Raw genomic sequence first — 12,406 nt, forward strand, 5'->3', positions numbered from 1 at the left:
CCCAGTTCAAAGATGGCAGCCATGGGACAGAGATGAGAGACGACACAAATTTAGGAGTTTGGTCATGAAGCCTCACCGGGTTGAACAGCTGTAACATGCTTGGTTTTGACATGACAACGAAATAATTTGTGGCTGCAAATGTGTCGTCGTAGACTTACATTCAAAGGTTTCAGAAATATCATGTTTTCTTGTGGGCTAAGCTAGCAAGCAGCGGTTAGCAAATAAATGAACCTGTCTCATCTGCCAACCAAGAAGAAAGCGGCCGCTTTGCATTCGGTCTATTGACATTTTGCAAGGTGAGAATCTCTTGTTATGTTAACAAAAAGACACCAATTGTTTTTATGTTAAATACATACACTGCGTTATATTAGAATAAATAATCGCCGGACTTGTGTTGTAGTACCGTAGCTTGATGTTTTGTCCACTGTTGAAAATTGCGTACCGTATAAATATGTCAATGTGGTTGCAACCATTGCTGTTTAGTTACATAATTTGCATAAAATGTCAACATTGGCGTGTTACCTTCAGTTTCAAATGAGGTGGCATAAAATGAATCGCGGTGGCACGACTCTTCAGCTTAAAAATAATTATATGACTCTTGTGAATATTATATCTTTGCATGCGCAAGGACATTTTTCATTTTGAAGACACGGTGTAATTCATAACCTCGCTGCATGATTGAAGGTTTACATCATGGTGATCTAAGCAAAGCAAAAACACATCTGCTTAACTGTAAATGCTAATGCTTAAACTGTCTCTTTCCTTTCCCACTAGCCCAAAATCACCATGGCCATCACTCAGTTCCGTCTTTTCAAGATTTGCACATGTTTAGCCAGTCTGCTTTCCTTCTTCAAAAGGTTGATATGCAGGTGAGTACAGCTTAACACAAAATAAAACTCCAACGCAAAGTAACCCAGGTCAATATTAGTGTAATTAAAAAAGGAATCGTTTTCATTGCATCAGAAAATGCATCTGAGGAAAAGGCATGATTTGAGGATTAATATTGGACACTTTTTACACATTCTTGAGAGGCTTACAACTTCTAGATTATTTTTGTTGTCAAACACAACCACATATATATTTTGTTGGTGAAATAAACACAATTGTTGATCTATGCCTGCAGATTTATAAACCTCAACTTCAGGTCGTTAAGCAAAATGTGAATTAAAAAATACAGTGATTTCCAAATTATTTTCAAGATGATACATGTAAAGTTAATTTGATAGACTTTATTTTTTTCAATGTACGCACATTTTGTAATTGATGCTTGCAACATGTTCCCAGAAGGTTTGAACAGGGGCAAGAAAAGACTGGAAGGTTATTAAATGCTCAAAAAACACTTGACCGTGCCACAGGTTATAAGGTCAAATGGTAACAGGTGATAGGCCATGATTGGGTTTAAAAGGTTCAGTCATTCATAAGCAGTGATAGCCTAAGGTTCTTTGCATTTTAAGATTACATGGGCAAATAGTCCAGCATTTATGGGCAGCATTCCCTAATGTGCAATTGCAAGAAGTTTGTGGATTTTACCATCTGCAGTCCGTAATATTAACAAAAGATTCAAAGAATCTGAAGAAGTCTTTGCATGTAAGAGGCAAGGTAAAAAAAAAAAATAGCATTGAATACCTGTGACCTTTGATCCCCCAGGTGGCGAGTTATTTAAAAACAGCATTATTCCTTTATGGTTAGTACAGCGTAGGCTCTGTGACACTCTGGGAAACCTTTGCCTGTTAACACAGTACATTGCTGCATCTACAGATGTAAAATAAGACTCTACGATGCAAAGCAAAATCCATTTACCAACAACATCTAGAAGCGCTGCAGACTTCTCTGGGCCTGTGCTCATCTGAGTTGGGCTGACCTGAAGAGAAAAAGTGTGCTTTGGTCTGACAATTCCAGAATTCCTCTGGGCAAAAGAGGAAAAGAACCATCCAAATTTTTATTAAAACAAAGTTCTAAAGTCATCATCTGTAATGGTGTGGGGGTGTGTTAGTGCCCATGGCATGGGTAACATGCACATCTGAGAAGGAAACATTATTAATAAGGGAAGTCCCTGCTTATTTCACCAACACAATGCCAAACTACATTCTGCACCAGCTACAACAGCATGGCTTCACAATGAAAGAGTGTAGGTGCTAGACTGGCCTTCATGCAGTCCAGACCTGACCTGTTTTCTGTTGAAAACGTATGGCACATCACGAGGAACAGAGTACCACAATAGAAAACCCAGCATCTTTAAACAGTTTCAGATTTCCATCAAGCAAGATTTAGAACAAAATTTCCCTTTTGATACTTCAACAATTAGAATCTTCATTCTCCAGACACTTACAGAGTGTTGTTAGATGATGAAAAGATGATGTAATACTGTGGTAAACAGGCCCCTGTCCCAACTATTTTGGTATACATTTAGCAGCCATCAAATTTAGAATGTGTGTATTTCCAAAATACCCCAGTTGACCATGTCTTTACACTGTATTCAGTTGAATGTAGGTTGAAAAAGATTTGAAAATCTGTTTTTATACACATTTTCCACAATGTCACAGCTTTTTTGGACTTGGAGGTTTGTACGTATTTTGTTTTTTGTTTTTTTGTTTTTTTGTTTTTTTTTAAGTTGGGCAGACAAAGGTTTGATAGAAGACCAGAGGTTGTATGTTAAAAAGATCTCCCTGACTAAATAAAAGATTAAAATGGATATCTCTGCCTCTGCTATGCCTTAAGAAAATTACATCTCTATCAACAGATCAGTCCATCTACAACAAAGAAAAATGGCCTGTGTGTTTCACAACAATGTTGTATCAAATGTTGGGTATTACTACATGTAAAAAGATCCTTCTGACTGTTTTTTACATTCCTCTCTAGGAGCGGAAGGGGCCGCAAGCTCAGTGGGGATCAAATCACGCTCCCAACAACAGTGGACTTTTCATCATCGGTACCAAAACAGGTTTGTGTTGCCTCTGATATCAACATTAGCTCTGAGAACAGGTCTTGCTTATAGTGTTCAGAAAAGATAGATACATTTTTAATGATTTGACCTTAATCACAAAGTTGAATGAATGAGCTATTTAGGCAAATTCTCAAACTTCACTGTGTTGTCTTCACAGCCTGAGATTGAGGAATGGAGCTCTTGGGATGAAGAGGCCCCTACAAGTATTAAGATTGAAGGAGGAAATGGAAATGTTTCCCCTTCACCCAACGAGGTAGATGAAGAGCCTGACTACTTTAAAGATATGGCTCCCACCATCAGGAAAACACAGAAGGTATGTTTGCAGACAGTTAAGCTGTTCCAGCGTTAACCAAAAAGCTTAGTTTACAACTTTACTACTTGTCATTCAGGTTGTGTTTTATAGTTAAAAAGTTAAAATGATTTTTTTTGCATTAAACATGTATTTAGACATGTACAGAATATTTATGTCGTTTTGATATCATCCTTTTCAGCCCTGATACTACCTCTTCGTGTGTTTGCCCAAAAAAGAGTAGAATTCATGTTAAGATTCAGCAATTCAGTTCTTCTGCCAGGAAGTTCCTTAGCTGTGGTTGTGGGCCTTGTAGATTTGGAGACATGTTATGACCAGTTTTGTTGCCCAGATTTGTGCAGCCACTCTCTCAAGCTGTTAGTCAAGAAAAGCTACTTGCTCTGTGACAAAATGCAATTTCATGGCTTTGATTTCTAGTTAAAGGACAGTAAATGCAATCATACATGCACAACTGATGTAAAAGAAAGAGGTTGCTGTAATTGTAGGAATGTTTTCCAACAGAAACTGGAAAACAGATAACTGCTTCAAATATTTGGGCACAACTAGACAAACGCTTTGTGTGATTTCTCTTTAAAATAGACAGAAAAGATACAATAATATTCAGTCTGGTTATGTGCCTTGATAAAATGAATGTTTACAACTTAGCAAAATGACTGTATTTTTGTAACAATTTCTACTAGCAGGTAAACTGAATCAGATGTTTTGATGTTTCTGTCCTCACCTTTGACTTCCAGGGTAATAGAAATGTACATTGAATAACTGAATATTTTTATTTATGCAGGAGAGCATGATGAAAACAAACATCAGCACAATAAGCATGACTTCTTGCTTGAGTTTTGTCTTATTATACTCAGATGTAATGTGATTGCATTTCATCATAAAGTGACTCAGTTGAAAGTGTACACCTCAGTCTCTGTGGTTTCCATGTTGCAGATAGTGCTGAAGAAGAGAGAGCCTTTGAACTACCCGGTGCCTGATGGCTCAGCAGGTTTCTCCAGCAGACTGGCAGCCTCTCAGGATATGATGGCCTTCAGTCCACCTTCAGTGAGTTTATGTTTTGTACCATCTTGAACGTCAAGGAGTTTTCTATGACTCACACATTCACATTTTATTCTGTAGAGGGGTACCTATGTAATGCAGCTTTACTGAAACACATTTCCATCTATTGAATGATACTGGAGCTGGGCAGTATACTGAGTTTTTAAGATATATCAATGAATTTTAAACAAGATGTATATTAAGACAGTTATGTTATTATCAAGTCTTTTAACCTAAAAACAAACAAATAGATGAATAGTTGGATACTATATGGACAAAAGTATTTGGCCGTCAGGCCATTACACCAACAGGGACTGTAATGACATTGTATTCAAATACATGCACTTTAATAAGGAGTTGCCCCGCCTTCTGCAGCTATAACAGCTTCATCTTTTCTTGGATGGCTTTCCACGAGTTTTTGGAGTGTTTCTGTGGAAATCTGTGCCTATTCATTCTGTAGAGCATTTATAAGGTCAGGCACTGATGTTGGACGAGAAGGCCTGGCTTGCAGTTGTTCCAGTCCATCCAGAAGGTGCTAGATGGGGTTGAGGTCAGGGCTCTGTGCCGGGCCAGTCAAGTTGTTCCACACTAAACTCATCAAACCATGTCTTTATATTATCTGTTTATGTTTCTGCACATTTAAGCAATCACAGGTGTGGAAATACAGAAATTTCATGCAGATCAATTAAATCCTGCATTTATGCGGCTTTTGCGTTTTCACACCAAGCCAGTAAAAGTATGTTGCTTTTCCAGTATTTAATGCCAGATAATAATGAACACAATCCAGGCGCAAAAGAGTCCATGTAAACAAAATTGTCTGCCAAACACACAGAAATTGATCTCTGACCTGTTCTTACCTGCTCTCCATATCACACAAAAGTTGATTTGGTTTAGTTTCTCCCTTCCCTAAGGCTTTCAGTAGACCAGCCTGGCATTTTGGTTTATGTCTTTACACATTTTAAACAGAACAGGGAGGCAATATAATAGTAAAAATTCACATCATGAACAGGCTGAATGGAGCATTAACCCCTTTCTTTTTGTAAAGCTTTGTATAGTCATATATGGCATTATCTGTGGAGCTAGAGGTGTGATAATGAAGACAAGCACAAAATAAAATCTTTTAGACCTATGCACGCTGCACACTGAGTTGTTGTTTTTTGGATGTCTTTTTTTAGCTCAGTAATCTGACAAAAATAAGTACAGAAAGCTTGCACACTTAGTCTGATGTGTTTATTTTTATATTCATTGTGAAAACTTGCAGTATGAGAAAAAAATTGAATCATTAATCAGAGAAGATGGTTTGTGATTCTCTCACTTCTTTAAGAAAGCAAAGGAAAGTGCCACTCCTGACAGAGTCTTCATATATTAAGGTTATTTGCCAAGTACTAAAGAGCCAGATGGAGAGAGAGAGAGTGAATGCATCGTGTCAGTTCAGTCTGTCTTCCCTGTGTGGCTGTGAGAACAAATGTTGGCCTTAATCTGTAATATTCCACGGTTGAAATCCACCAAATGGACATGGTGTTTAAAGTGAAGTTTCACTGTGAAGGAGAGAAAGAGAGAAAGGGAGCAGCTGCTGCTCTGAGTAGTCAAACAACCCTCTATGACTTGAGGAATGCAAAAGAAATGTAGGAAATTAAACCTGTCCTGAAAATAATGGCATAAGAAAGTTTCACGGTCACTGTGCAAACATGAATGACACATCATGAGATTGTATTCCTTTTAAACATTCAGCAATCTCAGACAAAACAACATCACTGTGCAAAGGCCTTTAGTTTCAGCCAAATTTTAAGATTAAAGCACTTGCAATAGAATAGTGAATTCTCTTTTTCGTACAGGGTGAACTTGGAGAAATGGACAACTGGCAGGAGGACACTAACGCCTGGGAGGATGAGTCTGATGCTGCCTGGGAGGCAGAGGAAGTGCTAAGGTAACCTTTAAAAATGCTTCACTGCATTTATTAAGTTCATGAATTAGATGTACACTTTCAGGTCTAGTTCATCAGGACTTTCCAGTTTTGCATTCATTGCCTAAAATGCACTAGCCAATTTTAGAACTGGTCGAATGAATGTACAAGTAGAGGTGTTGGGTGATTGACAGAGTTTCAGTTATGCTTTTAGCTTCCCATAATCATGACAACATCAAAAGTAAACAATTTCTGTGCCACATGCGGTGATAGACTCGAGTGCACTCACCCTCCTTTAAAGTACACAGTGTGCTCGCAGGGTTGTGCCTTAGCGTGATAAATGTTCTTATTTTAGGTGAACAGTGAATGAAACATTTCAATTTACAGCTGGAGAAAATGTGCATTTAGCTCGATCTAAAGCTATTGAATGAACAAATCTGTGAGGTGAAGAGAGGGAAAACCCAGCAACTGGCAAAACAGATTCACTGTGTGCACCCTTGAAGAGTCTCATTTTTAAAGAATGCACACAAAACCTCAATTTTAATTTGCTGCTAGTGTGGAAGATAACATTGACTTTCTGCAGGTTCAAAAGATAAATATTTTGTGCAAATTCTTTGCACGAAAAGTTAAAAACTGCATCTGGTGTGCAAGGACCTTAAGTTTATACACTGAAATTCATATTTTTTAGGCTATTAAATCAATTAAATTAAATTAATAATCATGTCTAATAATTGTGATCTCAGTATCAATCAAATTAATTATAATTTTTTGGAAATGTTTTTTAACTCTGTGGGGATTTTAATATAAATCTATCTCCAGACATGATTTTGATAGCCAGTAACCAATGCCCTGTCTTGAAGGCTTTTAAGGAGCTTCTTGACCAAGGTACATTAAATAAAAATTGTATTTCTATCTGAGGATTGTATGTCCAGACAATGACCAGCAGGTGGCAGTGTAGCCCTGACATAAACACCTGAGACCAAGGAGTAGGATGTTAGTTTCCCCACACCATGCTGACATAGCTTCATTGATGCCTGCTGTAATTACATCCTTTGCAAACGTATGCCTGTCTTACTTTTATTCACCAGACAACAGAAGCTGGCTGAAAGAGAAAAGCGGTACATGGAGCAGCAAAGGAAGAAGATGGAGAAAGAGGCTCAGAGGATGATGAAGAAGGAGCAAAAGATTGCAGTCAAGCTCTCGTAACATTTTAGAAATGCTCAGTGTTGAGCAGAAGAGATGGGGAGGGGGACAAAGACTTTAAATATTTTTTTTTTCTGTCTATAAAGTTATCAAAACGACCAGGATCACCACCCTTCTCTACTCATCTGTTAGCAAACTCTCCTCATTCTCCACCCTGTTTCCACCAGCAGCCATATTAGTCTGTTTTCCAGCTGCAGCAGTGTACGGTGCATCATTCTTACAGGAGAAAACACACCTGGTGTACTATCTGTCCATTTTGCTATGTCGTCCTGTCTGCAGGGAAGAACTGTGTTCACATGATCCGGTTCATCTTACGTAAGAGGTTAGCTGCAGCGTTTGAAGGCCCCATGTAGATCTGATTCAGACTGTCAGGTAGCTGAGAAAGTATTCTTTGTTTTTTCCCCAGAACATCTGTAAATAAACAGGTACCTGTGCTACCTTTGAGACACAATTAGGGTGTACAATTATTTTTCTTTGTCTTATTTATAAGCTCACATGACAAAGAAATATAAATAATTTAATGAGCATCACTGTGTACCAGTGATATCTTTGTTTTGCTTAATTATTGTGCTTTTATTTGTATTTCTTTCATTGTCTGAAATCTTTTTTTTAATTTAATGTTGCTTAAGATTTCATTCTCTCCTTGTGCTGTGCAGCCTTTAGTACACTGGAAAGAGCATTAGAAGATTGTATTATTTCGATTATGTGTCCATGACCATAGATTAGAGTGTAGCCCATCTCTGTATTTAAGCTGTGGGTTCCTATGGTAATCACATGGCTGCTGATAGGCCATTTAGGAGAACCCTGCATATTAAGACATATTGATCTTATTGGATTAACATCAGTGTTGTTTTTATGCGTGTTGCACAAAGAAACACTCGGTTGCTAACCTGACACGTCAGATGGATTTGTTTCACACATCCATCTGGAATACCTTCGATAGACAGCGTTTTGAAAAGGGCAGAGGCTTTGAAAAAAACCTCAGAGGGTGATTGGATAAACGCTCTGTCATATTTTTACGGGCCAATCAGAGCAACAAAACACGTGATGTAGTATCCGCTACCGAAGAATAAACTCCATAGAGAACGCAAACCATGGCGGCTGCAGACATGTCAGTAGACGACTTCTGTCATTTTTGAAAAGAAAACAACTCACTGCTGTTCTTTGTTCTTCTTTTAATGAAGAAATGTCATCACGTTCTGATAAAACTGACGCATGCACACTAATCTCTTCCACCATAGATGCACCCGCAGATACTATTATATCTATGGATGCACCAGCCCCTTGTCGCTGTTTGCTTGCATCACAACTCTGCTGCGTCTGAAAGTACGGCCTGTCACTTTCTAACTGGGCCCAAACGGTTCAGATGGGAGCTTTGGAAGATGGATTCACCAGTGAGAAATACAGAAACGGGCATATCCATCTGCTTTGCATTGTTACTAGGTTGCTACATTTTGGAGAAATTTAAAGAATAGGTGCAAATTTAGGCTGCCATTTTATGCAATGCACTCTGGGTAGTGATATCAGATGGTTGCAGTGTTCTTTGCATGTCTTTAATGATAATACTCTCCTCAATCCAGATCACTTATTCTCAGCTGGACTAGCCTCAGGACCCACCACCAACTCCTTAATGAGAAAGTTTTAACCCAAGTTATTTTAAAAAAAAAACAAATATTCAAATGTATTCAGTGGAAAGATTTACAATTTTGACCTTAATTGGAAAAAAATAATTAAAGATAATAAATAAAAACATTAAAAAAGCACATTATTACAGAATCATGCATGCATTCTGTTTTACTCTTTTTCCATGATTACATGTAAATTCTGGTTGTTTACAAGAGATCTTGAGAAATTCCCATAAAATCCAGCGTAAGGGATGCACTTTTGATACCTATGTTTTCATCTAAAAAGTTGGTTGTAGCTAATATACCAGTATAAAGTGTTCACATCTGCAACTTCATAACCACAAGCACATGCAGCTATCACTGTCACTTTCTGCACAAGACCTAATGCATTTAAGTTCCCCCCATTCATTTTGAATTGCAACCACCCACACCAGCAAGGTTGGTGCCACTTTTTAACTAATTTTCTTTCCCTTTATGTCATAATTGTGCAGTGCAATGTTAGAGTTACCGTTGGTTTGATCGGAAACACTCTGCAGTTAGGATAAATAACAGGTAGAGGAGGGCAGAGCGACTCACAGGCTTTGAGTCCGTCTATCAACACTTGCTGCAGGCTCAACTACCGTAGTGTAGCTGGTAGATGCGCACTCCATCCATCGAGAACAGATAATACCATCAAAGAGCAACACAGTTACAAAGAACCTGCAAACTGTGAACTTTGCTGAACAAATCATCACACAGGAGGACTGTATAAACCTTTTTCCCCTTTGGAAAAATTTTCACCAAGTTTGGCTTGTTTACAGTAAACCATTCTCATTGGGTAACCAGCTTTGTTAGCCCAAGATAAGGAGAAAATAATTAAATCCCAAGATATCAACCAAAATTTGTTTATTATCATGGCTATAATGTAGTCAAAAATATGCAAGTAGATCTGCTTGGAACTACATCTATTCTCGGTCCACTGAAGACAGCTCTGTGACTCACTTTTGGGACCTGACCGACCAATTGAGAAACACTCAACTAGGATCCATTAGCCTCTTCCTTACTGCCTTCAAAACATTTCACAAGAATCAGACTGACAGGAAATAATACGGAGACGATGTATAAATCATAAAAGATTAAAACAAGGAATTGGTAATAAAATAAAATAAATGTTATTGTGTAAATGTGTAAGTAAAACATGGGGAAAAAACAAAAACTTCAAAAATAGATTCAAATAAAAGTATTCAGAAACCTATAAGTTAGAATCTATTTAAGTTGGATGATACCTAATGTTAAAACAGACAAAGGTTATGAAATTATTGCAAACTTAGAGCTAGATTAAAAAGATGAGCTTGCCATTTTAATATCCTAATGCAGAGAATCCTAAAGTTTTGGGTCACAAAAACAGAAAGGTGCAATTTTCACTAAGACTGCCCCTGGGATAAAATAATCAAGACTGTAAGGACGTCACTCCATTGGAAAAGGAATGCTGCAGCTATTAATATCACAACCCTGAGTGCTTTGTGCAAGACGGCAGCCTTCATTTGACTCTATTCTTTTTTCTCAAAATGTAGAAATCTAGCATATTTCTTCATTCAGCACACATATAAAAGACACCAATATTGATTTCATAAAGCCAACATGTCTTACGATATAGGGTTCTTCTTAAATCTCTTCCATATTCATATATTGAAGGGAAATATCCAGCTATAGCAGCATTGATTTATTTTTCTTCCATGGAGGGGCATGTAACTTCTCTCTTAAATAGTTAATACCTTCACTGAGCAGGCACAGCAGCTATAAAATATGAATTAAGATGACAGGGTAGTCTCAGACCGGGTACCTCAGCTGGTAAGAAGAGAAGACTGAAATCCATGTCTCTTTCTCATGTGTTAGATCAGCCTAACAGTTAAAGTCAGCGGTTTTGAACAAGCATCCTGTTTTGCATTATTATGCTGATATTACCAGACACTGATGGAGGGTTTGCTAACTGGGAATAGACAAGCTGTTGTCATGGAAACATTGGCAGGTGAAGAAAGGACCTTGTAAATTAAAATGAACACACATGATGGATTATGGCCTCAGGTCTATAATGTCTGACTAATGACCTGGGTGGAGGTGAGGGAGGTAAATTTCTGATCTGGATGTTGTGTTTTTTGTTTTGGAGAATTCATTGATGCTTCTAATGAAACGCTGAATTAAATACCGGATGAAGTGATTGACTTCATTGATAAGTAAAACCTGCATGAATGAGTAATGGAAGGGTTTCAATTAAGGGACTTTATTTACAAATGCTCTTCATTCATTCTTTTTTTTAACTCAGAAAAGCTGCATGTTCTCTTCTGTCATTTTGCACATTTAAGTTTCACCAAAAAGGAATCACAGACAGCCCTGGTTTTCTCACTTATTTTTTTCATATCGAGCGTTAAGACTTCATGTTTTTAGAGCTGTCTTGGTTGAGCACAAACAGTCCACACGCTCTTGAAACAGAAGGTTTGGCAGATTGTATACCGGCTGTATAAATCCTACACAGGTTTTTAATAAAATGATTTGATTCATATCTGTAGAGGTGAGTAACTGGTCATGAGTGTCCTACCTGAAAGAAGCTTTAAAAACACATGACAGAGGCATGATTACAGATGATGACATAAAACATGGCGTGATGGCATTGCTCTATGGATGCTTGTGCCGAGTTTTCACTTTTCTCTTTTCTCTTTCTCTTGTCTACACATCCCTGTTAAAATTCCACATTTTTGTGATGTAACACTTTATTAAAGCACCTTTGGATTTTATGACAGGGCTATTTTTTGGTTGGGAGTCTTGTCAGAGTAGCCTTTCTCAAATTTGCCCCGTCTCCCTTTGGAAAGCGATCAAAATCTGTCAGGTAATGAGGGCATTTCTTGTGCACAGCCCTCTCCAGGTCAACCCACAGACATTCAGCAGGATTCAGGTCTGAGCTCTGACTTGGCTGGGCCAAAACCTTTATATCCTTCTACTGAAATCATTCTTTTGAAGATACACATTAGTGCTTTGTGTTTTTGTTAATATTGAAAGGTAAAATCACTCTTTCTTCAGCTTTCTTGCAGATATCTGAAGGCTTTGTGCCAAAATAGACTGGCATTTGAAATAGGTCCTAGTAGGGGAAGACAAATTACTGACCTGGGTTATTGATGCTGATATTTGGCATTTAGCCAGTTATCCTTATTAGAATTTTATTTACTGATATTTGGCCAAAATCAATTACCGGTAATTCAAATGTGTGCTGCTTTGGCTCTACTGCAAGGCTTGTCCTCTCTGGTTTTGTTTTAACTCTACAGTGTGACCTGATGTCCTTCCAACAACATTATTTGACTGGCTTGATGTCATACAACCACCAGCCAATCAGCACTGAGGCCTGGCTGACA

General features: G+C 37.9%; 1 protein-coding gene across 1 annotated transcript; it reads left to right on the forward strand.

The window, feature by feature from the left end:
* ebag9 (estrogen receptor binding site associated antigen 9) lies at window positions 1–7,849 on the forward strand. The gene is made up of 7 exons (XM_041792498.1): window positions 1–296; window positions 775–869; window positions 2,860–2,941; window positions 3,102–3,257; window positions 4,188–4,298; window positions 6,128–6,219; window positions 7,284–7,849. Exons 2-7 carry the CDS (start codon window positions 787–789, stop codon window positions 7,399–7,401), a joined length of 642 nt encoding a protein of 213 aa, XP_041648432.1. The 5' UTR covers window positions 1–296; window positions 775–786; the 3' UTR covers window positions 7,402–7,849.
* Window positions 7,850–12,406: the final 4,557 nt, after the last annotated feature.

Source organism: Cheilinus undulatus, linkage group 8 (assembly GCF_018320785.1).
Source record: "Cheilinus undulatus linkage group 8, ASM1832078v1, whole genome shotgun sequence".
Classification (NCBI taxonomy): Eukaryota; Metazoa; Chordata; class Actinopteri; order Labriformes; family Labridae; genus Cheilinus; species Cheilinus undulatus.

Bases quoted from the DNA above. Each gene is read 5' to 3' on its own strand.
- ebag9 (XM_041792498.1), top strand. From the start codon at position 787: ATGGCCATCACTCAGTTCCGTCTTTTCAAGATTTGCACATGTTTAGCC. The intron at 870-2,859 runs GTGAGTACAGCT...ATTCCTCTCTAG, and splicing joins TTCAAAAGGTTGATATGCAG to GAGCGGAAGGGGCCGCAAGC. The intron at 3,258-4,187 runs GTATGTTTGCAG...TCCATGTTGCAG, and splicing joins CCATCAGGAAAACACAGAAG to ATAGTGCTGAAGAAGAGAGA.